The 25093-nt window shown below is 43.7% G+C and overlaps 1 protein-coding gene across 1 annotated transcript in view; it reads left to right on the top strand.

The window, feature by feature from the left end:
- Positions 1-5930: 5930 nt before the first annotated feature.
- ADAMTS5 (ADAM metallopeptidase with thrombospondin type 1 motif 5) overlaps positions 5931-25093 on the top strand; it is a gene marked incomplete at its 5' end in the record, with an annotated part of 43394 nt that continues 24231 nt past the window's right edge. Inside the window, 2 exons of the mRNA XM_082480121.1 lie at positions 5931-6890; positions 18966-19098. Coding sequence (XP_082336247.1) covers positions 5931-6890; positions 18966-19098 — 1093 coding nt within the window. The remainder of the gene's footprint in view (positions 6891-18965; positions 19099-25093) is intronic.

Below are 25093 nucleotides of genomic sequence, written 5' to 3'. Positions count from 1 at the left end.
CCTCTAGGACAGTTTCCTATTTCTTCATTTGATACACGGTACTCACAAATTCACAATATACTTGTGCTGTAACACTAAAACAAATACTGCTATTTAAAACAGTGCCCAACCCAGCTTTAACACTATACCCTTATGGCTGCCCCCTAACCCTTATAGAAAAATGAAGCTGATGTCAAATGTAAAATTTTTCAGCCTGCTGGAACTGTTATATACTTGATACATTTACCTTACACATGCCACTTATAAAAACATAAACCCAAGCCAAAGGCGTCTCCTTTGCTCCCACATGGCTGTAGTTGAAGAAGATGTCATTGACCATAAAGAAGCAGTAAAACATTTTGCCTTAAAGCTACAGTGCTTAACACCAAAAAGACATTTCTTACCAAAATAATAACTACTTTAAGTTCATGATTTTATTGTAACTGAAGATATTTTTATTCTAAACACTGGCCAATTGCAGCAACTACAGCTGGTGGTCATATACAGCGGTGGCTTGTGAGGGCACAAATAGATCAACCTGACAAATGCCATGCTGGAACCTCTGCACTGAGGAACACCAGCCTGTGTCTTCATTGTGAAACTACTTTTTTAATTGTTTGGGTTCCCTGAGGTAGACATTACTTGAACTGTAAATAAATAATTTAGGGCCTATGAAAACCTTGCACTGCACTCCTTAGAAAAGCCAGCTGGGTGTAGAGGAAATTTCAGCCGTGGAAATGAGAGAACGAGCAGCCCACAGCAGGCTTCCCACTACTGCCTTTGCCACATGCAATATGAGAAGGATGAAGAAGGCTCCACAAGTGCTCAGTTCCCCATGCATCTGGTAAGACTGGCAGGAAGGATACACCAGTAATGGTGATGTTGGCTTATTTATCAACCACAAACCTATTTCAGTATCAACAAGCATGTTAGAGTCAGTCAAAACAACTGCCAGGAGGTCTCCATCTGAATGGCTTTGCATAGCATTCAAGCCACGTAAAGACACAGTCCAAATAAGGGACAATGTTGACTATGCCGCTGTCCTAGGGTGGGGGTCAAAGGCTGTATAACTTCTTCCAAATGCCAGTATACCTTGTCCTTTCCAGAACACTAACCAAAAATATTCATCTTCGAGAGTTCTTTGCAAAATTACTTATAATGAGTATTTTATTTAATAACGAGTACTTTAGAAATAAATGTCTTCAGTGGTTTTAATGCATCACCGTAGGAAAGCTTTAAACCAAATAGATTTCAACATTATAACCACAGTGTTTGGATTGTTAAAACTGCTGACAAGACCAATAAACTACAGTGGATTTGAGAAGCAGCAAAGTATCACTGATAGATTTCTGGGTGATAAAGGTGTGAGCAGCCTCCTGCTGCAGGCAAGCTTGATCTTGCTGATCTGCATATTAAAAATGTCCCACGAAGTTAACAGAGGCTTTCAGTTCTCAGGAGGAACAAAGCTGTCCCATGTTAAGAAGCATGCTGCTACAGGTAGATTCTTGGATAGGAACTTACCCAAACCTGAGTCCAGTTCCCAGCTATAGGCGCGTGTTGACTACAAGTTTATCACATGTTCTTTGTTTGATATCACTTTAGAACATGTTGAGCAGGCAATTTGATTGTATCTTCCTATAATTCTATAGCAAAAACTAGTATCTCCCATAGTAATTGCTATCTCCCCTGTGCAATTACGTAGAAATGTCAGCCACTCCTAACACCAGAAAAATAAAAGCTGAACAGAATTTCTTTTTTTTTTTTTAATTCCCAAGGAGAAAGATGTAAGTCAATGGTGAAAAACAGGTGGTGTTGGGTAGGACATCTCTGCTAGACCTTGACTTGGGGCTATAGGCAGACACAGGACTAATTTGTTGACACCTTGGATCCACGGTTTTCTACCCCTAGTAAAGTGACTGAGAATTCAAAAAGAGGTGATGCAGAATGGGGCCCTTCTATAAGACAATTTGAAGGACACATGGATAAAATTATTAGCAACTTTCTTGGTATCTCCATGTCTCTCAAGCTATTCCTTCATATGAGCACTGATAATGCTTAGAGCAACATTACTTATGTGGCTAAAATACTATATTATCAGGAAGCTTCAGCTACCGCGGCTGTTACTCAAAGGATCCTAAAGGGTTTCATGGACAGACACAAGGGGTTAAATACAACCTTAATGAAAGCAGCTAGCAGCTCCCAGAGACTCAAGAGGACTGCTTCTTCTTACATCAGGACTGAGGTTGGCCCAAAGTGTACAGAACTTGCATTGTGCCTTAAAGCTGCTTGAGGATTTGTGGCTCTGCATCACTCGGTTGGGAAAGGTCAGCTGTGAGATTTCCAGGTCAGAACTGTCTGACAAGGATTTAGTGTCATCCACAACTTGGGACATGCTAACAGGCTTTCTTGTTTAAAGGCAATGCTGTAACTGTAAAAAGAGGCTAAGAGGGCAAAACCGAGAGGAAAAAGAAGTCGATTCGTTTAAGTGATTTATTCTCACACTTCAAGAGTCTCAGACCAGAAGCAGGTTCCCCCTGTGGTATGAGGCATGACTGACCTATCTTTCCATTATTGCACTGCTGAGTTAGAACAGTTTTGAAATGTAAATAGGAAAGACTTCATAATCTGTGGGGTAATCTGCACGGGCTAATTTGTACTTTCCCGGAAAGCCTAGTTCCTTGCTCACTGACACAGGGCATCGCGGAGGCTTAGCCAACTTTTCCTGTCATTTGGGAAATCAAAGAAAACACAAGAGATGAGCAGTGAGACGCACCATTTAATTACCATTAACCCTTCTAAGCATTCCTGGTTTTCCTAGGCTGGACAGTTGGAATTACGCTGCAGCATGGGAGAACATTACACTGGCCTCGTGTGTACCATATGCCTTTTCATTGACAAACTAACACTTTTTTAATGAGAGTTTCTGAGGTTGTTATCCAAACTACATTCCTTATCCCAGATCTCATCTGTAGTACCTCTTCCAGAGGTATCTGGGAGTTTGGACCCAGGCATATATGCGAATCCAGGGCTTGATCAGGTCCCAGTGCAGCCAATAAAACTATTGTTGGTGCTAAACAGATATCTACTAAAGTAAAAGTTATCCAAGAAAAAGTGGGAGGCAAATTACAGGTTCTTTTTTAAATCAAAATATTCCTTCTTCTTTTCTCTCCCTCCCTTTCAATTTTTTTTTTCAGCTGTCTTGACTTTATAACTCGTTTAAAGTAACTGAGAAAATGTTTAAATTTCAAAATGTTGAATAGCCCTGGACCAATGCCCCAAAAATGTCATGTGACCTTCCTGATATATAACTCTTAATTTTGGAACTTACCGACTCCAGTCAAGAATTTCTGGTGATGATAAAATACTGAAATGTAGAAAAAGAAATACCGGGAGGTTGAAAAATGAACTTGTGTTCGCAGGTAGGTATCACCATTTCCGGAAAAATGGAAAAAGAAGAAAGCACACCTGCAAAACTTTGGTGCGTTAAATATTTCATAAGCATAACCTCGGGGTTATGTTAATGTAATCATTTACATGGGAATATGAATTTTTGAAACATTTGTGGCATTAGTTAACCTGTTCTTTACAGAAGTGTTCGGCTCTCGAAGCAGCCTCTCGAAGCTAGAGGCAGGTGCTGCTCTGCCATTCTCTGCGCATCTCACGGTCCTGATCCCACAAAGTATTACAGATGTGCACATCACTCCCTTGCAGAGAGGTCAGGCCATGGTGCTCTTCGGAAGCCAGGATGAGTTTGAAAAGCTGCATCCCCTTTGGAGTTGTGCAGCTAGAGAGCACCTGTTCCTGGCACCCGTCTGGAGACGCGGAGAGGGAACAGGAGATAATAAGCACTTTAGTTTCCCCCTATGTCTGTGCTTGACGGTGCAAGACAAGGCACCCGGTGATGCTGGGTCGCGTACCCCTGCGGGAGGGAAGGCAGCACAGTCACACTCCTCAGGGGTCCCGCTCCTCTCCCCTTCCCGGGGCCCAGGCTGCCTCCCAGCCCTTCACCTCGGCAGAGAGCGAGCTCTTTGCCAATCTCCTCTCACTCTCCGGGCAGCGTTAAAGGTGGAAAGGGCAGATGAAAAAGTAAATGCAGCCATCTGCCCTTTGCGGTGTCCCTGTCGGAGCGCGATGCCGAGGAAGGAAGACGAGGGGATGTGTGTGTGTCAGCCAGCGGGGGGATGATCTAAGTATCTGAAGTCATTCAAAAGGTCAAAGCAAGCATTAACTCTTCCCCGCCCTCTCTCGTCCTCGGGGGCTCGGGGGAAATCACAGTCTGCCCAAACTAGATGACAGCTTGCCGGGACTTAATGACAGGCTGGGTGCAGACGAGCCGTGGCCGCCCAGACAAAGGGAGGAAGTTTGGTGCTGCCGCTGACCCCAGAAAGGGGTAGGGGACAACCCGGGACATGGGGGGGTGGGGGTGTTAGGGGCGCGACCCCCAAAGTCGGGCAGCCGCTCTGCTCTCCCCCCGCCGCCCCATGGGCGCTCTCGGAAAAGCCCCGGCCGGTTCCCTCCCCTCCCGAGAGCCAGGAGTAAACCTGCCGCCTGCTCCTCCTCCTCCTCCGAACGCCCCAAAATGAACAGCAGCGGCGGGCAGGAGAGAGGGGGGAGCGGGCAAGACGGGAGGTAAGCGCAACTCCACCGCCCCCGGCCAGCGGCGACAGCTCAGCAGACCCCGGGTGACTCTGCGGCTTTAAGCGAATTTAAGGGAAATCTTGCGTTTTTCATACACCAACATTTTTTTTTTCTCTCTCTCTCTCTCTCCCCGTCTCCCTGCCCTCCCCGGCTTCCTCCCTCTCTTTTCTCTCTCCTGCCGCCCTCTCTCCCCGCTCCCTCTCCCTGCTTTTCTCCTCCCCCCGCAGCCCCCCCCCCCCTTCCCCCTCCCCTCAAGTTTCTCCCTCTGTCTGATTAAATGAGAAGGAAGTGTGGGAGTGGTGGTTTTGAAGCTCTCCCTTTAAGAGGCAGCCTGCAGTGACGAATTGTTGAAATTGCCATTGCAGGATGGCATTCCGCTATAAATTCATTGTTCCACCTCCTCTCATCTTCACATTTCTCTCCCTTCTCCTCTTGTTCACATCGACAGACTGGGGATAACAACAACAACAACAGCAAAGATACAGGGAGGGGGCTTTTACAAAAATCCGGGACGTTTTCCGCTTCTTGGGCTTTTTTTTCTTTTTTTTTCCCCTTTTCTTTTTTTTTTTTTTTTTTTTTCCCTTTTTAACCATCTCACCGGAGACGATCGAGGCGGGTTTTTGGTGCCTGAATTTCTTCTCTCCCGTTCTCCTCCTTCTCGTCAAAACAAAAGGGGGCAAAAGCAGGAAAGGGAGCCCACCGGAGCCCGACACAGTGCCGAGTCGCAGCAGACCTGCCCCCCGCCCCTGCCCCTGCCCCTGCCTCTGCCTCTGCTGCTGCTGGTGATGATCCGGTGACTACAGCAGAGAAGTGGAAGAGGAGTGGGAAGTGCTCAAACTTCTCTACTTGCCGGGTGCGAGCCTCCTCTCCTCCTTTTTTTCTCTCTTCCCCCCCGGCAGCAGCGATTTGATTTGGTTTTTGGGTGTCTGTTTTATTTTTTTCTTTTCTTTTTTTTTTTTTTTTTTTGCCTCTCTCTCTCCTTCCATGTGCTCCCGGCTCTTCCCTGCAGAGAAACACAAAGTTCACACGCGAGCGGCTTTTGTTGACATTTTTTTCTCTCCCACTCACACTTGACTCGAGTTTGGGAGAGGGAGAACTTTTTCTTTTCCTTTTTTTTTTTGTTTGTTTTTAACTTCCCCCCCCCCCCTTTTTTACCCTCCCTCCTCCTTCCCCCTTTCCCTCTTTCCCTTAACTCCCTTGCTGCGCTCCGCCGACCCGCTCTTTCCACTCCCGCCCCCCCCCCCCCCCAACTATTATTATTACCGCTATTAATTATCACCACCGCCGCGGCCGCTGCTGACGGGGAGGCAGGCATGCTCCCGACGCTGCTCTCCCTGCTGCTGGCCGCCCAGCTACACCTCGCCCTGGCCCAGCCGCCGGCACCTGCCGACGACGGAGCGCCGCCGCCCCCCACCACCACCGCCGCCGCCACCCCGCCGCCGCCCCGGCCCCGGCCCCGGCCCCGGCCCCGGCCCGGCCCTCCCCCCGGGCCTCCCCGTGGGGCCAGCGGCGTCGTGCGGCGCCTCGACCCGACCTACGCGGGGGGCGGCAAGGCGGGCTACGTCCTCTACGCCGGCGGCCAGCGCTTCCTCCTCGACCTGGAGCGGGACGAGGCGGTGGGGGCGCGGGCGCCGCGGGCCGGCGGGCCGCCGCGCTGCTACTACCGCGGCACGGTGGACGGCAGCCCGCGCTCCTTGGCCGTCTTCAACCTCTGCGGCGGCCTCGACGGCTTCTTCGCCGTCGGCCGCTCCCGCTACACCGTCCGGCCGGCGCGGCGCGGCGGGGAGGAGGCCGGCCCGCGCATCTACGGCGAAGGCCCGGCCCGCGCCCCGCACCTCTTCCGCAGGGACCGCTTCAGCTTCGAGACGGTGCCGGCCCGCACCAGCTGCGAGACCCGCGACCCGGCGGCGGCGGGGGACGGCCGCAGGCGGCGGAGGCGGCGGCGGCGTCGCTCCGTCTCCCGGGCCCGGCAGGTGGAGCTGCTGCTGGTGGCCGACGCCTCCATGGTCCGCAAGTACGGGAAGGGGCTGCAGCACTACCTGCTCACCTTGGCCTCCATCGCCTCCCGGCTCTACGCCCACGCCAGCCTGGAGAACCACGTCCGGCTGGCCGTGGTGAAGGTGGTGGCCCTGGGCGAGAAGGAGAAAGGGCTGGAGGTCAACAGGAACGCCGCCACCACCCTCAAGAACTTCTGCAAGTGGCAGCACCAGCACAACCGCCTGGACGACGACCATGACGAGCACTACGACGCCGCCATCCTCTTCACCCGCGAGGTAGGCATCGCCCCGGCCGACGGCGACTTGGTGCCCCTCAAACAACCTGTGGTGGGGCGGTGGGGCTGCGACGAGGCCGCCTTCCAGCCACACTGCCCGGCTTTGCCCGGTGGCTTCCTCCCAGCTTGCCCCTTTGTCCTTTCCGTCAGGTTGCACTGCGCCTCAGGGACCAGTAGCCATGCGCACGGCTGCCGGCGATGGACAAGAGGTTGAAAAAACCCCACAAATCGTTGTATATGTTTGTGTTTGTGCATGTGCGTACCCTCTCCCCTGTGAGGTCGTCCCCACTGCGGGTACGCAGTCGTTCGTGCCAGTTTGGTGCTGGGACTCCTGCTGGGGCAGAGAGGTGGTGATGTGCCTGACTGGGGGACTCGGCTGAGGCTGCCTAACTGGTCTCTGCTTGAGAGATGACGTTGTTCCGTCTTTCCCAGTGAGATGTTTCACACGCAGCCCCTCTCTCCCCGGGAAGGTGGTCCAGGCAAAGGGCTGATAGCGCTCCCTAGCCTAAGTTAGCCCCCAAACAAACCTGCTGGGGAAGATGGTGGAGAACACCTTAAAAGTACGCACGACTTCCTTGTTGGGTGCACTGAGGTGCTATTTCCAGCAGGAACAGCTCCGCCACACTGGAAGCCGGCAGCGCTTGTGGTCCAAGGGTAGGACGTAAATGCCAACCGCAGGTAAACAGAGCTGCAAAAGTTGAGGGAGTTGGGCTGGTGGTCAGGGGATGCAGTCTCTTTCTCGTTCCTCAGGCGGTCAACTGTGGGTCGGATCCAGCCAGTCTTACCCGTGCAGAGCTGCGCCTTGCTCCCTGCCCGGTCGTTAATTAATTGCATTGCCAGAGGTCGTTAAGGGACATTGCTCTAGTAGACATGTGGCCGAGTTTATGCAATGAAGTTCTTCTGTAAGAATATCCTTTCAGCGGTTTGGGTTTGGTGTTTTCTTTTTTTCCCTTCCCCAAGTACGAAAAAAATAACTGCATGACTTTCCGTTCGCTTGAGTTCGCCTGCTTTTCTACATCATAGGAGCCTGCCAAAAAGGATGCTTTGGATGGTTTGTGGAAGGAGTTGCTCCAGAAGGGGGAAAAAAAGCGCCTGGCTTGCTTTTAAAGCTGTAAATAGTTGAAACATTAGGTTCTGTGTCAGTCAGGCATCACTTGTACAGCAGGAGCTTTTTTTAGCAGTTTAAAGCCCATCGGTCCAATTTGCAAGCTTTCCTTTTTTTATCATTATAATCTGAACGAAAGCAGGCTACCTAGGCTGGGTCAGAACGCTCTTGCTCTTCGCTATAAACATCCTTTCTAATGGCTTATTAATTAAGCCTGGGCCAGAATCCATCACTTTTCTCTAAAGAGTGTTTTTCTCTGCCAGTATTTCCCTGGGATTTATTACGACTCAGAAACTCTTAGGGTGGCAGACTGTGAATCTTAACGTTGATTATTAAGTTAATTTGGAATGAGGTAGGATGTGAATTTAAAGTGCACTTGCTTTACAGATGCTTTGTAATTCTTTGCATGGATGCCCTCCTGCCAGAATAAGACTGCGCTGCTAATCAGTAATGCACTTTCAAAGACTCCTGAGCAATGCATCTTCCATACGTAGAGTTACTTCTTTGGGATGTAAGTAGTACCCAAACTAAAAAAAAAAGTCATAGTTCCTGTGGTCGCCTTCCACTCTTGAGATGCAAATACTGCTTGCACTGTTACTTAGGGATGTAAATGGTTTGCAAGAAAAAACACAGGCTTCCATTTTCTTGGTTTACATTTTAACACAGTTGGCTATGGGATTAGCTCCTCAGTGCAATTCAGTTTAACTTAATGCACTGTAATGATTTTCTGTGTGCACCCGCAGATTGTTTGGCATTACATTTCAGCATTTGACTCAATAAGAACAAGACTGTAGTTTCTTGCTACATGTGTTCATGATGATCTTTGCAGGAGCTATGTGTGAGTCCACACGATTTTTATATGCTTACACTTGAAATGTCAACATGAATCTATTTGCTCATCTTGGAATGTAAACACAAAAAGGGTTAAAGGATGAAAAAGCAGTAGAGATGTTTCCCGGAGAAATAGCCCCACTTTGAACTAACAAGAGATTTTTTCCAGCTTAGCTTTTCAATGAGAGTGGCAGTAATTGGCAGGAGGATCCAACTTTTACAACTATGTTTTGAATGTATGAAGTATGTTGCTTAGCTACTAGACGCCAAGCCATGGATGCATGTTTTGATGGGCTCCGATACCATCATGCTAATTTCTGAACATCCAGATGTCTTCTTCTAAATGGCTTGTTTTTGAGGCATGGGGTAAATGTGTGAGGTACATTTTCCGTCTTTGTTTACTAACTGAGGCCACCTTTAACTTTGTGTCTGCGTCAACAGAATAATATTTGCGAATCATTTGTCAGCTGAATGCATGGCTTCTGCTGTATGTAACTGTTTATGTGTAGTTAGAATCTAAATTATGCATGCCTGTTGCCATACAAGTCTCTAATATAATAATTATCTTCCTTCTGGAGTGACATTTATTTGGATGTTATTTTTAACACCAAAAGAGGCTCTCTGAAAAGATAGTAGCTTTACTTGAGTTCCTTATAAAGGAAGAATCCCGTCAGAATTCAGCACCGTCGCTTCTTCCTCTTCTGTTGTCATTACTTATTTAGAGACAAATTAATAACCATTCATCGACTAGAGTGTGCTAGCAGCTCTTCCTTATTATAACATTAGTACTGGCAATTCAAATTATTAACATCATCATTCATACTAGGAAGTACTTCCCATGCAAAAAGATTTTTAGAAGGAGATTTACTGATTCTGGATTAAAACATTCGGTCACTTTTGGTCATTATCTGTATTTGCTTTGATAAAGGCTTTAAAGCAATCATGCTGCAGAGCATAGTAAATAGTAAATAAATACAAGCACGGGTTCAGTTCACAGGCAACTGGTGTTAAAACTGTTTTAAGGCTCTACATTGGTTATCAATGGTGGCACAAACCATGTAACTACCTGTTAGCTGTAGTGAATCCGTTCACCTTGTAACTGCAAGGAAAACTACAGCAGCGTGTCTTGTCATTGTTGTCACCTGCGTAAAAGATTGTAAAAACGCTCAACGGGCACAGATATTATCTATCACTAAATACTGCAGAAACATAGTTTGCTTCCACAGTGATTATTTAAATTCCCCAGATCTAATAAGGAGAAGTATAGGTTCCCAGTGGTCTCAATCTGTTGTTTTGACCCATGATGGACAGTATCAAGCCTGACAGAGAGTCTGATTTGTCAGTACTAAAAGGTGATAATTTTCTAATAAATCCTCTGGGAGTGGTTTGGCCTTAACAACCTTGAAGAATAAATGGGTTCCCTGCTGTTCAACTACTTTGTGGTTGAGTCCTTGACAGCAGCTGTAAATTTTTGGGCCACATGCATCCTCAGAGCATCCTCTGCAGAATACAGTGATGCAAGGATTTGATCATCTGGTGGCCAGGTGAGTCCTTTGCCCCGTGCGCTGGTAGAGAAACAGCTGTGTGGTGGGGAGGTGGAAGAGCTTGTAAAAAACCCTCTTCCCCCAGAGATTAGCTCACAATGGCTGTGAAGTCAACAGCAAAGTTAGAATTTAGTCTGTTGCAGGCCTTTTTATTGTGAAGAGTTCTCGGAAGCTGGGAACAGGTTATCTTTAGTCTTCAGTTTTTTATGGGTGCAACAAAATACTTGCCAGATTATTTGTCACAGTAGAAAAACATATTAGAGGTGACTCGCAAACCTCACTTGAACTCAGACTGTTCTTTTGCAAGGTCTAGCCTGCTCTGCAGTTGTCCTCTAGAATTCATCCAATCTATTTCATTAGTGACCCTTAGTCAGATATCAAGGGAACTACTGAATGCATTTGGAGAAAATCCAGTTCTCTCTTCCTCTCCTTTCCCCCCAGTTCTGAATCATGTGAAAATTAAAATAGATATTTCTCACAGTAGACACAGGCAACAAGAGCAAGAAAAAAAATACTAAGTGCTTGTTAGCATCATCCGTGATAGTACCATCATGCCTGGCTCTAACAAAAAGTTCATGCTAGAGCCAATGGCCGCTGTCCTGCCTTTTTCTACACAGTAATTATATGGTTCTTGTGTGTGTGATTTAGTTTAACTGTCAATCTAACAGTGCTGTTGAAATTTAACAGCAAGCTTTGGAGTATCTCAGCTCTGTAGATGATAATTTCAGTGCATGGAGCACATGCTTTCTTTGGCTCTAGTTCTTTCTCGATTTTTTTTCTAGGTTATCATCTTCCCACAATTATTATCCCATATTAGTAAAACAGGTCACTGTACCAATGGTCAACAGGATATATTTCACTAATGTTTATTATTACTCTGAAGAAATTATAACTACCAATTTCGTAGTATTTTCACCAATTTTATTGCAAATCTAATACATTTAGGTAATGTCCCTGGGGAAAATAAAGTGGGACATAATTTTTGTGGGAGAAGTAGCGTGATTCACACTAATCTGGAGAGATGGTGTGGAGTTGCCCCACAGAGGAACGATGGGTTAGGCAAGTAACATCACGTATTTTCCCTTGTTCACCAGCCACCAGTTTCAGAACTGAAACTTTGTTTGCCCATCCCCTCTCCATGTAGAGTCCAAAAGCTTTATGTGTGTTTTGTCAATATTTTTAAATAATCTGTGGTTTACATAATGCCGCTGCATTTTCTTTATATCCTTTAGGAAAAAAAGAAGTTTTGCTAATCTGTACATTCAGAGTGTAAAAGCTTAATGCAGTTTAGGCTCTATTTCTAATACTTTGTTGCAGAGTGTCCTGGGAAGATGAGTGCCTAGGGTCCCCCTACCATGCAAGTGCAGAGCAAGAACATGCCTAAATATCCAGTCTGATGAGGAGGTAGTTTCTGAAGCCAGCAAATGTAGCATGCATGTGCTAAAATTAGCCCAGCAGGACATCACCTATACATCAGGTTTTCTTGAATTTCACCTTATCTAGAATGCAGAAAGACAACTGTGTACATTTGAGATTCAAATGCCCAAAACTCAGTCCTGAATTTAACGTATTAACCTGAAAGGGAGATGACCCCAATTTTTAAGTTAAACTACTGGAGGAAAAGATGTGATTTTTGTTTTGGTCAGTATGTCAGGTGTCACCACTCCTTCAGTCTTCCCTCTCAAAATATGGCTGTGGGAGGACAAAGCAGTATCTCAGTGAGACTGACAGGAGTCCTTCCTCACTTCACGCTGATAGCCAGACCCTCTCCCTGCTGCCCTAACCTGGACATCCCCATGAGCGAGACGCACCAGTGTCTCAGGAAGAGGTCTTTTCACTGCCTCCAGGGCAGCCTTCCACCGTTTTGGCTTCTAAAGTCTCTCTTTTTACTTGTCGTAGTATCATCTGAGGGGTAAAATAGAAGATTCCTTAATTACTTTGTTCACCAGCTAGCCCTTATTTTCAATACCATTTGTGGTCTTTTGTCTTAGGTCCGGTGGTCCTTTTGACTTCCGTACATACTGTGCTTCTTGGGTGATGCCTGTAATACTTTCTATTTGGGCGAACCTTACTTTCCTCCGCATGTGCCGTTCTGTGTTACTGTGACATTAATAAACTTCCACCCACTTTGCAGAGGGGTGCGCGGGAGGGTGGATGCATGGGTCCCAAATACCGCCTGACCCTACCCTCCCTTTACAGGCCTGCAGTGGGAACACTGCTGCAGGAAGTCGGAAAGTTGTATTTAATTCTTTCCTCTGCTGGAGGGATTTTAGGTCTGTATCGCCCACTTCCCAGGAGAGGTCCTTAACCGGTAGGTTGTAAGCTGTTCCAGGTGTTAAGGAAACTTTCCACCCCTCTGACCAAAGCTATGTCACTGTTTAGCGATTGGTGAGAAGGAGAGAAATCATGGCCTGAAGCCGCTGACTGCAGCCCACCGCTTAGAGCAAGGCAGCCTGTGTTCCCAAAGCACGGAGAGAAGACTCTTTCTGTAATTTACCGAAGGGCGGTTCAGTGTACAATACAGAAGCAAGCTGAGGAACAGTGACCAAAAATGAGGTCCCTTCACCAAGCGCCCTAAGCACTAGCTGCAGTCAGGGCTAGGGAAACCTTCGGCACGTGGGCTGCAACAGGAGGAGCCACAACCCCCTGCATGCACGGACACGGGCAGACCTTCACCATAGACCACAGTCTGGTGTAGACCATAGAGCACTCTCCTAAGGAACATGCTTCTGAGTATCCTCATCCCTTAAAAGAATTTGAAGCTGTGTCACCTTCTTATTGGGCAAAGGCTTTGACTGATGAGGCCTTGTAAAGAAACCAGAAGAGCAAGCGAACAAAGACACAGAGATGTAAAAGCTGTTAGCGGTGCTTTGAAAGAAGGTGATGTGCATCTGTGCCCGATAGGAAACCTAATCTTGTTGTTTTCTCATACATCTGATCTGAGAATGTCTGCAGGCTTGAGTTCCCGCAGGAGCAAAGATTGAGGAACATTAAGCATCACAACCCCAATCAAGCTTTAGTATAAGCTAAGTGCTAAGCTGCTCAGGACTGTAAAACTGTGGCACTTTGGGGTCACAAGCGGCAAGCCCTGTGAAGGGTGGATAACTCAAAGACCAGAGGACATGCGAGCCGCTTTTGTTCTTCTGCCCTTGCATTCCACCAAACTGTCTGCATTGGTGCTTAAATCCTGTTTTGGATCCGGTCCACGGGCTCTGGACTAATATCAGGTTTCACTAAACAGTTTATTCTTGTTTTTAAGCCTACTGCACAAATCAAAGAGTTTCAGGTGAAATAAATTAACTGCTCCAGCAGGGAGCTACGAGAGTTATCTCCATTCACAACAATGCCACGTATACATGGCAAACAGCCAGCTGCTCTTGGTGTACTTACAAATGCCAAGAAAACTTGGCCTTTAATAAGCTGTCTAATTAACTACTAGTCTTATGATGTACAGCTCAGTTTTCCTAGGTCATTCCTGTGCCAAAGCTTAAGTCTTAACATCTATTGCCTCCTGTGTAGCAAATGCATTTCCTAGTCATTCTTTTATTTTGAAACTACTGTGATGCAGATTAAGGGTTAGACTCTACATTCCTTCTTTAGAAATATCAAGAAACACTTACTCTTCGAAGCTTCTGCTGCTAATTGGAGACAATTAAATGAGTAGACAGATCTCAGTAAGCAATTAACTTTTTAAGTAATAGCCACACACCAGACCGAAATGATCATTGGAAACTAATTTTAAGTATCATGTGAGTCCCTGCTTTCTTAGTGCTTTAGCTGGGGTCTGAAAAGTTGAGGAGACACAATTTTTTTTAGATTGCATCATTACATCAGGGCCTGTTTTTTAAAAAAAAAAAAAAATTAAGGGAAATAAAAACTTCTCATGTACTCCCAGAAACTTTATTTCATAAAAGCCTGAGACTGCTTTCCAAGACTGCCCAAGAAAACTAAAAATATGGCTCTTGATGCTGGTAACAAATAATCCATGACCAGTATGGCTACAGGAGGTATAAGTCACAAGAAATTTTGCCATGAAGATTTAAATCAGTGGAAGCGTAAACAGGTGTGGTTTCAATAAAGTCACTCAAATCATGCTATTGGAAAAGACCATGTAGCTAGGGAATGGTGAGTTGACTTGATAGCAAAATTTTAAGGATATTTGTCTCAGAGGTGCCACTTAATAGGCTTTAATTATGTATAAGTTATATATGATGTGATGCTATGAATAGAAGTATATTCAAGTTCAAATCATGTGGAGGCAGGAGAAAGAGAATAAATGAGAACATGAGTTGAGAACATAATGGCGCTGAGTCTTCAGCAATCTGCCTAAGTGATTATTGATAATGTCAGCAGTATCTTAAAAAATGCATCCTTGCACAGTCTCTGAGGACTGAAGTCCGCAGTGCAAACCAGACTGCTCAGCACGTGCTCTCTGTTCAAGGCGTAGCCAAGGCATGCCCTGCTCTAGCAGCAGATGGGCAACCCGGAGACATCCCTCCAATATCAGCTCCATACAGAGAAGCTGAGGGCAGAAAATGTTTCCTGTCCCTGTCTCCAAGACCCTTTACAAGTCGCCGTGCTCAGCCTGCTGGGGAGGCAGCGGAGAGGTGGTGGCTCAGATGGCAGAAGGGAATGGGGCTTTGCTCTTGTCACTGTCCACCACCTCCTGAGCGCAGTGCGCTTGCTCTCCTCTCTTCTCCGTTACGGGGATCATTGGTCCCACACAATCTGAGGATAGCTGTGGTGGGGTGTTGGAGGAGCTAGGTGTTTTTACGGACAGGCAGTTTTCAGAATCACTTATCTTCTGCTGTGGGATTTCCTAGGAGCAACCTTTCTTGGGCCACAATAACCCCATGCAGCGCTACAGGCTTGGGGAGGTGTGGCTGGAAAGCTGCCCGGCAGAAAGAGACCTGGGGGTTCTAATTGACAAGCGGCTGAATATGAGCCGGCAGTGTGCCCAGGTGGCCAAGAAAGTCAACGGCATCCTGGCTTGTATTAGAAATAGCGTGGCCAGCAGAAGTAGGGAGGTGGTTGTACCCCTGTACTCAGCACTGGTGAGGCCACACCTCGAGTATTGTGTCCAGTTTTGGGCACCTCAATACAAGAGAGATATTGAGGTGCTGGAGCGAGCGCAGAGGAGGGCAATGAAGCTGGTGAAGGGCCTAGTGAAGAAATCATATGAAGAGCGGTTGAAGGAGCTGGGACTGTTTAGTTTGAGGAGGAGGAGGCTGAGAGGAGACCTCATCGCTCTCTACAGCTATTTGAAAGGACACTGTAGAGAGGTTGGTGCTGGCCTCTTCTCACAGGTAATTAATGACAGAACAAGAGGGAATGGCTTCAAGCTCCAACAAGGTAGATTTAGACTGAACATTAGGAAAGAATTTTTCACAGAAAGAGTGGTCGGGCATTGGAATAGACTGCCCAGGGAGGTGGTTGAGTCCCCATCCCTGGATGTGTTTAAGAGACGTTTAGATATGGTGTTGGGGAATATGGTGTAGGGGAGAACTTTGTAGAGTAGGGTAGATGGTTGGACTCGATGATCCCAAGGGTCTCTTCCAACCTAGACAATTCTATGATTCTATGATTCTAACTAATACAGCCCTTCAAGAAATGCATTTTAGCTGACCCAAAATTAAGGTATTTCATAAAGAAAGCATAAAGCTTGCTTTGTTTTGTCTAGACAACTGTTAAACAGATGAGTACTGCCTTGAAAGTTGCTAACGGGATGTTGAGCTGTGTGGATATGTGTCATACTCTAGGAAACGGTGGAAACGGAGGAACAGTGGTTTGATGAAGTGACTGGAGTTTTGAGGAAAACCCAGGCATGCCGTATGGCAAAATGTCAGTAACACCTAACACATGAAAAGTAACCAAACATCGCTATGTCCTCTGGTGCTTTTATATGTACATAGCTTTTTTATTTTTTTTTAATGTCCAGCGAAGGTGGTGTAATGCAATCCTGTGCATACCTTTGGAAATGTTGAGGTTAGGATTACTAACCAGCCAAGAGTCGGAAGGGCTACTTACGGGTAACATCCCTGTCATAATTTTCCAAATTCCACACGTCCCATAAGAAGTAACTCTAAGGAAGTTTATGAGTTTGCCTGCTTAGAAAGATTGTATTCTTTTAATTATACTTGTGTCATCAAATCTGAAGAATCATTGTGATCATCTGGTTGCATGTGCTGGTATAGCTTCATAGCTGTAGCACTGGCATAGCAGCTTCTTGTATGCAAATGGAAATAAATCATGCACTGGCATAAGACATCTGTGGGCTGATATGATTGTGCCCATACTGGGAGTAGTACTGATGTAAGTGTCTACGTAATAATGACACCCAAATACAAGAAAATCTGCATGCAGAGGCAAGGCCTGAATTAATGTATTTTATACTATTCTTGGCACTGTCAACCTGAGCGTAATTTAGACCTCTTCCAGTAAGCTGCTTTCTGTCTGATTTATGTGCTTTTTGGTACTTGTGTAAGAATTTCAGTTCAGCTGCCTGTGTGGATTCAGTTCAAATTGCACTAGTATAAAAGTATTCTACTTCCTATGCAGCTTACGCTCATTTATTTAGACCAGTTATATCACCATGAAAAGGTATTTTTATTGGTACTTTGCACATAAGTTTTTTCTGGGTTTTGTTACTCATGCTGCTGTAGGTAAACCACTTACAGTTACATTTACATAGAGTGTGTTCTATGTAAAACATATCCTTAGACTGAAAGGGCCAGATTCAGGAGTGATACGTAGAGGGCTAAATGGATATGAACCTAAGCAAAAGTTATAGAAGTTTAAGGATTGCATCTTCCTTGTTGAATATACCCCAGATGGTAGATGCTATAGTAACATTGGCCCAGACATGCTGAAAATTATAAGTTTATTTGCCCAAATAACACTGGAAAAAAATTGCATTCCTTTTAAAGTACTTGAAAGTGGTCATTCTTTTTCTGTACCTTCCCATAACCCATGCAGGGCCAGAAGCAAAGTCTGGGGAACTAATTGAATGTCAAGGGTGGGAGCCAGTGGGGTTAGTTAGAGAGAAAATTCCCTGCATATTATCTGCATTGCTACAGAATGGAAGTTTTTCTTAAACCATGGGTTATACCTGTGAAAATTTGGGAGCTGAAATACTTTTGAACTTTATTCCTTCTCTTCTTGTGAGACTGTTTTGTTCATTGGTACTGCAACATTTAAGTCTTGACATTAAGTAGCACCAAGAGTGCACTTACCAAACAGATTTCCTAGACACCTGGAAGCCAGAAGAACTGATCCTGAAATTCTTGCTCCATGTATGTAATGTTGTTATGTAATTTTGGTTAGAAAATTTCTTAATTTCATCCTGGAGGGAAAAAAGAATTACACTTTTTTTTGTAAAATGATGCTCTGACCCAGTATCTGTGAACACAAGTGTGTTTTTCTTTGACTTCAGTGGGATTTGAATCCTGTGCATTTTCAGGTTTGCCTAAATTTGAAGCTCATAATCAGTGAACATTGTTAACCCGGAGCTTCATACCGGCTATCTGTTATTCAGATGGATTAATTGTGAAAGGCTTCATGAAAGAAAGTCATTATAAAAGGAGATCTCAAGGGAAGAAGAGAGTCTTAAAAATGAAGGGAAAAAGGTACTCTTTGATCATTTTGATAATAACATTTGATAATACTGTCATGTCTTGAAAGTGACATTTTCATTCAACCACAATGAAATGTCTAGGAGTGTTGTAAATGGATGGTACCTGTTTTTCCTTTTCAACCAAAAAAAGCATATATATGTACATTCAGGCTAGTATTCTTCCCTGTGCTTCAGCAGAAGCACTGAAAAGTTATTACTGATGAGTAAAACACTGTATGCCTGACCAAAGCTGCCTTCATCATTATCACTATCATCCTGGAAGGGAAAGAAAAACCCTAATGCGACCTGTATGGTTTTTGGAGACACCTCTTATCTACAAGTAGGAAGCATGTGATTGAGTTGTTGCACTAGTAAGACTAGGAATCAAGGGATTTTATGCTCTGTCCTATCATTGACTCTTTAAGCAACCTTTGAGAATTGCTTAAATACTTGGTATATTGGGTAATATGTTATCAGTCATTATACTACTTGACAGTTGTGACATGAAGTTTAATATATGTCTCATTTGTTGAAGTGCAAGTATAAGACTTGCCTTTTGAAAAGAAAGGACTGATCAGGAATCTGAAGCTTTCTCTCTGTGCCTTGGTTCATCTTCTGTAAATAAAGAGGATGTTTCTTCTGTTTTTATTGTCAATGAAGCAATGCTTTTATGGCATGTATTTTGAGTACCTAACTCAATGCAAGTTTGAGCTTCGGTATGCATTGCAGAAATACAAACTAAGAATAATTAATTACAGAAAGTATCTGAATCCTGTTAAAGTCATTGAAACTATCCCACTGACTATTTACCTGAGATGGGGTTGAGTCATCATGCTTTTAAACTGCATTGGCATCTTTAGGTGAAAGCATATGTTGATGTTTTTATCCAGGTTCTGCTGTTTGCAAAGGGCTCATGACTTTAACCTGTTGTTACCTATGGGTGTAAAAATTTATTTTAATTATTTTTTTTTCCTTCCTGGGCAGGATTTATGTGGGCATCATTCATGTGATACTCTGGGAATGGCAGACGTTGGGACCATATGCTCTCCTGAGCGCAGCTGTGCAGTGATTGAAGATGACGGCCTCCATGCAGCTTTTACAGTGGCTCACGAAATTGGTATGCAGTGCCTTTTCTGTTCACTTGCCAAATCAAACACTTGTAACAGCTGCATTAGTAACCAAAATACTTCGCAATTAATTCCAGATTTCCCCTGGTCCAGATACTCACTTGGGGATTAAGGCTGTATACATATGCACTTCAGGGTTAACTAATAAGGGATCAGAAGGCAAGTGAAGGCGCACAGTAGGTGTTTCCTTTCTGACAGTGTCATTTCTAAGCAGTAGTTGAAGTGAAAATTCAAAGGCTGCTGCTACTGCCCAAAGATGTCAATACATGTCCCTCCTGAGAAGGTCCATCTATTGTAGTTCGCTTGCATTTAGTGCGTAAACTTTGGAAAACAACTCACCTTTTTGAACTACTTTCATGCTCTACTGTTATGAAACTTTTTCTTGGGACGATGTACTGCCTGCAGAGAAGGCTTTTGTGGAAGAAAACAGAATTCTATTTTTTTTCTAAGTGTATGGAAATTCCACCTTTATAGTAAAATATGGTACTAATGTGAATCCTGAAATAAGTGAAATAGGATTTAGGTGATAAATATTTGGTCCAAAAAATGTTTCACTTTGTTTCGGTCTCCACCTCAGTGGACAACAATTTAATGTAGGAAGAAAGTTTGTGTTCTCGGACATTATGTCTGTCATGATATATTCCTTGAGAGACACTGCTTGCCATCTTGTTTTTAATTTACGAATGTTTAGTGAGCTACGTTCACTGGAAATACATTCAGTATGAGGGCTATTCGCTTTGGTGAGTGAACAGCAATTTAAAAGTGGAGAACTTTTTTTTTTTTTAAACATTCTTGGAAGGAAATAACAAGGAAAGGAGAACTTTCAGAGAGCGCCAATTTCTGAATTGCCTTGTACCTCATGCCAAACCAAAGTAAAGTTTGCCTTGGGAGTATCATTGCAGTAGTTCAATTTTCAAGTAGCTAGCAGGTAGAGCCCGAGTTTTGTGTGTTATATATACCTGGCTCAGCAACCAGAGGTTACCAAGTATGAAAAAGCAGCTGGCATGTCAGTGACCTGACCCTTCAACAATTAGTGAACCTAATCCTACTGCTCTTACGGTGCCACAAAGAAATGAAATCCGTAGTGGCTAGAGAGGGATCAGGTGTTGCATGAAAACATAAAATGTTGTGGCAGAATGAGTCCCCAAAACAGAAATTTTATTTTAATAAACAAGATGGTTTGGTAGTAAAAGAAAAAGCCCTCTGGAATCACTAATTCAGAGAATTTGGAGATAAGTATAGCAATACATCAAATCCAACTTCACATCAGATGAGTTTAGTGGAATTAAACCTGGATGGTGTGAAGCTAGTGACCCTTCATAAGCTAATGACCCATCCAAGTCTACAAGTGGGGCAATTAGATTGGCAAACTTCGCCTGTCACTCAAAGGCCAGCCTGCTAGAGGGACTGCTTATATCTGCTTGTGTCCAGAAGTGATGCTAACTGCTGAAGGTTAGTGGGCACTGGTGAGGTTGGATGAGGAGCCGCCTTGGGATACCAGTGTTGATATGTCTGGTGTGTGAAGAGGTGGGTAATGTTTCTCAACTACCATTATATCAGCAATAAATACATGTTTAGATAAATTAAAAAGGAAAGAACGTAGATCAATAAAGAAAGGGATGAGCAGTAAATACACATATTATTACCCTGAATTCCACACAAAGAAAATGTAAACACGAGGGAATTATTTTTAGTGATCTAGAAGCACGTTTTTGAAAAAGAGCCATTTTCATACCTAGAAGTTGACAGGAATCTGCAAAAGCTATAATTTTCAACGTAAAAAAGGCATGAATTGAAACGGATAAATAAGTACCCTAATGGACAAAAACCCTCTAGTCTGAGGTTGTTTAAAATAACATCCTTTTTTTTTTTTCCTCCTCACCATAAGATTTTAAGAAAGGAGGGGTGTCAAGTCACAGAATGATCTTTGTGTGTGTGGCCTAAGGTGGGAGAAGTTGAGAAGAAAACACAGCTAAAATTGCTTGAGTACTTACATTAAATTAAAGGTCAAAAAAGGATGAAAAATAAAAGTGTGGCATGGATACCCTTTAGTTAAGCACTTTGGGGAAAACCTTGCTTTATTTTATTTGGAGACCAGATTTCTTCCTACAGTTCAGAAGTCTTAAAGTTCCCCCTGTCCTGTGGGTAGGGTGTAGCTTTAATTTTACAGCGGCTTAGTTATTCGGTGGAGTTCACCTGCCAACATAGGAGATGTCCTGCAAGACAGAGGGGATGCTAAGGGCTCTAAGTCTAAGATACTCCTTTCTGTCAGGAGGAAGAGCAAGGGGAGCTGCTAAGTGAATCAGAGTCACTGTCTGCAGTTTTTTAAATAACCCTGCTGCGTGTGCATGTGTAGCAGATGCAGCATCATTAACGTGGACTTGATCCGGAGACTGGCTGTGTGTCCTCACTTTGACTTCAAGGGGATCTAAATGCTCTTGTTTCCTCTCTGAAAGATCCAAGAGCATTTGTGAGGATCATATTTTTCTCTGGAAGGCAACCAAAGTAAATGGAACTGCAGCTCAACAAAATAGGACAATGCTCAGCCCAGGGGCTCAGGTTGGTTACGTGCATAGGAAGCCAAAAAGCAGCCGCTACAGAATAAAGCCTGCCATTCTGTTGCCAGGGTTTCTACCACATTATGTGTTAGATGTTTATTTTATTTCTTTCAGGTAAAATAGATGGATTTTCACCAGTGTTTGTTGAGGGGGAGAGTATGAATAAGCAGCAAGAACAGGCAAAATCACCAAAGAGCTGTAAACAAGAGCACAGAAAGAAATAGATGCAACGAAATTCTTAGTACAACTGATTAGCTGACAATAAGAGATGGAGATCCATATATAAAGATTGACGAGGTAGGACCTGAATCTTGTCCTACTTGTATGTATGAAAAACAGGAATAATTTGTGTCCAGAGTCAAATGCAGAAAATGAGGATAATGCAGCAAAAAATAGGAAACCTTGTAACTTTGAACATGATAATCCAGTTTCTCCTCAGAGTAACGGGAAGCAGTGCTAATAGCATAAATGTTATTTTAAAATCATAGCCTGTCAAGACCTCCAGCCACTAATGGTACAATCCATATATGGTTATTTTCTAGTGGGGGACATGCTGCTATCATTTTGGACAGCAGCATCTTTGCTGTCACAAAAATAGTCTCTTGGATTCTTGCCTGAAATCATCAGTTTAGCTCCATGTTGTGGCATATGGATATCTTTTTTGACTTTAAGCAGCTCCTTCAGCTATGCCTCCATAGCTTTGCAGGGATATCTGAGCTAGCTTGGGCAAAGTATGTAGACATTCTCAAAGTCTTTTGTCCATAAAAAAAAAGATTTTTCCATATTTCATGTGCTTCCCTGCTTCACAGAGACATCTGGAGAAAAACAGTAAAGAACTCATGATTGCTCATAATCTCAACATTTATTTAATGTTTTTCATAGGTCAGCACTAGCATATTGCTTCTCCGTATATCCCTTACTAAAATAACCATTAGGCAGCAAAAATAACTAGATTCTCACTCTAATAGTCTGGACTTTTGGGTTGGAGATTTGCTTTTATAGAGTTGAATTATAAGCTAGCCTGTGCATTCTGTGAAGATAAGCATGATCCAACATCACCAACAGATACAGTCAATCATTTTGAAGTTATGTTTAACATCTCTTGCAATGGGATATATCCAGTACATGACAAGTCCTTGTTTAGTAGCTTGGTGTTGCATTTTGTGATGCAGTCACAGTCAGAAGTCTCTGCTGACTTTGGCTCCCCCTATGCTGGAGTCCTGCATGCTTCAGTACAGACAGCCCACCATCCTAATGAGTTTGTTTTCTGCAAAAACAAAACAAGAGGGGTTCAAGAGAAAATAAATAGAGTTACTTCTCATTTTATCAATAGGTGATTTCCCAAAATCACGAGGGAAGTCTCAAGGAAAGCCAAGAATTAAACTTGTCTCTTGCATTTCAGTCTAGTCCTTAAATACAAAAGCATCCTTCCTGCAGCCTTTAAGCAGGCAAAGCTCCAGTTTAGTTCAATGAGAGTTACAGGGGTCTAATATCTTAAATTATATGTTTCTTTATTCTTTCCATCAATCTTGAAGAACTTTCCTTTTTGCTCAGTGGTAATGTTCATTTGACCTTTTGCAAAGTTCCTATTTCTCTGTTAGGCAACCGCTCTGGCATGCTATTACTCCTTCTATCCTCCTGAGTGATACGGTTTACTGATGTTCTTTCCAAGTATTTTATTTTTAGAATATAGCTTTAAAATTGCTACATGGAACTAATTAAACCTCTGTTCATTAGTTTTCTTTTATCTTTTACATGTGACTCTAGATAAGGGAAGGCCAAAGGGGAGGCATAAAAGCAGTCTTCAAATATATTTAAAAAATCATTGCAAAAATTTATGTAATAAATCATTCTTCATGTCCACCTGGGACAGAAAAGGGGTAATGGCCTTAATTTGCAGCAAGGGAGATTTACTTTAAGCATTAGCCAAAATCATCTAACCAGAAGGACAGTTAAAGGCAGGAATGAATTGCTTGGGGAGGCTGTGAAATCTCGGTTACTGGAAGGTCACAGGAGCTGGCTGGCTAAAACAGCTGTGGCTTAGGGAATGCTGATCCTACTCTAGGACGGCAGGATGCACAAGATGGCTTTTCAAGGTCTCCTCTCAGCCTCCTTTTGTATGGTAAGGTGAAGTTATCGCAACTTCCTCCACAGCTGTACTATGTAACACCTAAAATCAAGGAACTGTACAGCAACTAAAACTAGAAAATAATATGTTTAATACCAAATCCTTTTCAGCATGCCGTCATTCTGTAGCATCTGCCACCACTGACAACAAAAATACTGTCAGCGAAGTATAGTGCTTTATTAGTGAGCATAATTTTGTGTAAAGAAGCCATTTTAGAAGTGAGATATCGCTCCCGGGGTCCCTACTCAGGTAGTTCAGTGAAATACATCAAAATACCGTTTTGCTGAATTCTTAGTGGATTGAAAATATTTATTCAGAGGCTGAGCCTGTATTTGAGTTGTTGGCCTCAGTAGAAAGAGAGCCATGTCAACCATGTCTAACCTTTATAGAGGACAAATTCTGACCCTTCTTCAGAAAAAAATGAGACCAAGAACAATGTGTATGATATTTAAATAATAGTCTTGCTTTTGGTGTCCATAAAAGAGTCAAAACCTACTCCCGCTCCATATTTTCCCACATGTGCTCATTTTGTATACAGTCAAAGGCAACTAAATACAGTCATCTTTTCCACTGCTGAACACGTAGCCCTTTGATTTCAAGGCTGTCAAGATAAAGCAGATAAAGACAAGCTTCAGACTTGACAGGTACAAATCTTTTGTAGCCTTTCATTTCAAGAGGGATACATTGCCAAGGGCACAGAATCTCATAAGCGCATGAAAAAATGGTGAAGGTTGTCTGACTTTCATATTATGTTTCCTTCATGACAGATGAAGTTTAGGCAAAGATCCAGGTAATCATAATTAGGCAGATTTGCTTTCTTAAAACAACAAAAAAAGAGAGAGTACACTCATCCAAGTCTTCTCTGACGACATGCATCAGGAAAATTGCTTGATTCCTTCTCTTTGAATCTTTTTCAAGGTTCTATCTAAACTTCTGCTTGCAAAAGCTGTTGAATTAAACCCTCATGAACATATCCCCTTTGTTAGGAGAGAAGGTGGGCAGCCAAAGCTAAGCCTTCACAAGAGGCGAGTGAAGAGTGGGGCAGAAAATTTAACTGATGCTTAAAAAAACCAAACTGTCAGCTGTACAAGAGGTTGCTGGTTAAAATTTTGGGTAAAAATTCTTGGCTTGCCCAATATTTGGATTAACTTACAATGTTATATGTAATACATAATTGTTCCACCTGCAGCACACATGGTGCTTAAAACAAACCTTTTTTAGTGAAACCAACACAGTTTATGGAAAAGTGGAGAGATTGAAGGGCAAAATTGATGCGAAGTAGAAAAATTGAATCCTCAG

The sequence above is a fragment of the Vanellus vanellus genome (genome assembly GCF_965231255.1).
Source record: "Vanellus vanellus genome assembly, chromosome: 1".
Classification (NCBI taxonomy): Eukaryota; Metazoa; Chordata; class Aves; order Charadriiformes; family Charadriidae; genus Vanellus; species Vanellus vanellus.
The sequence above is the reverse complement of the archived record's forward strand: the minus strand, read 5'-3'. Positions and strand labels throughout refer to the sequence as shown.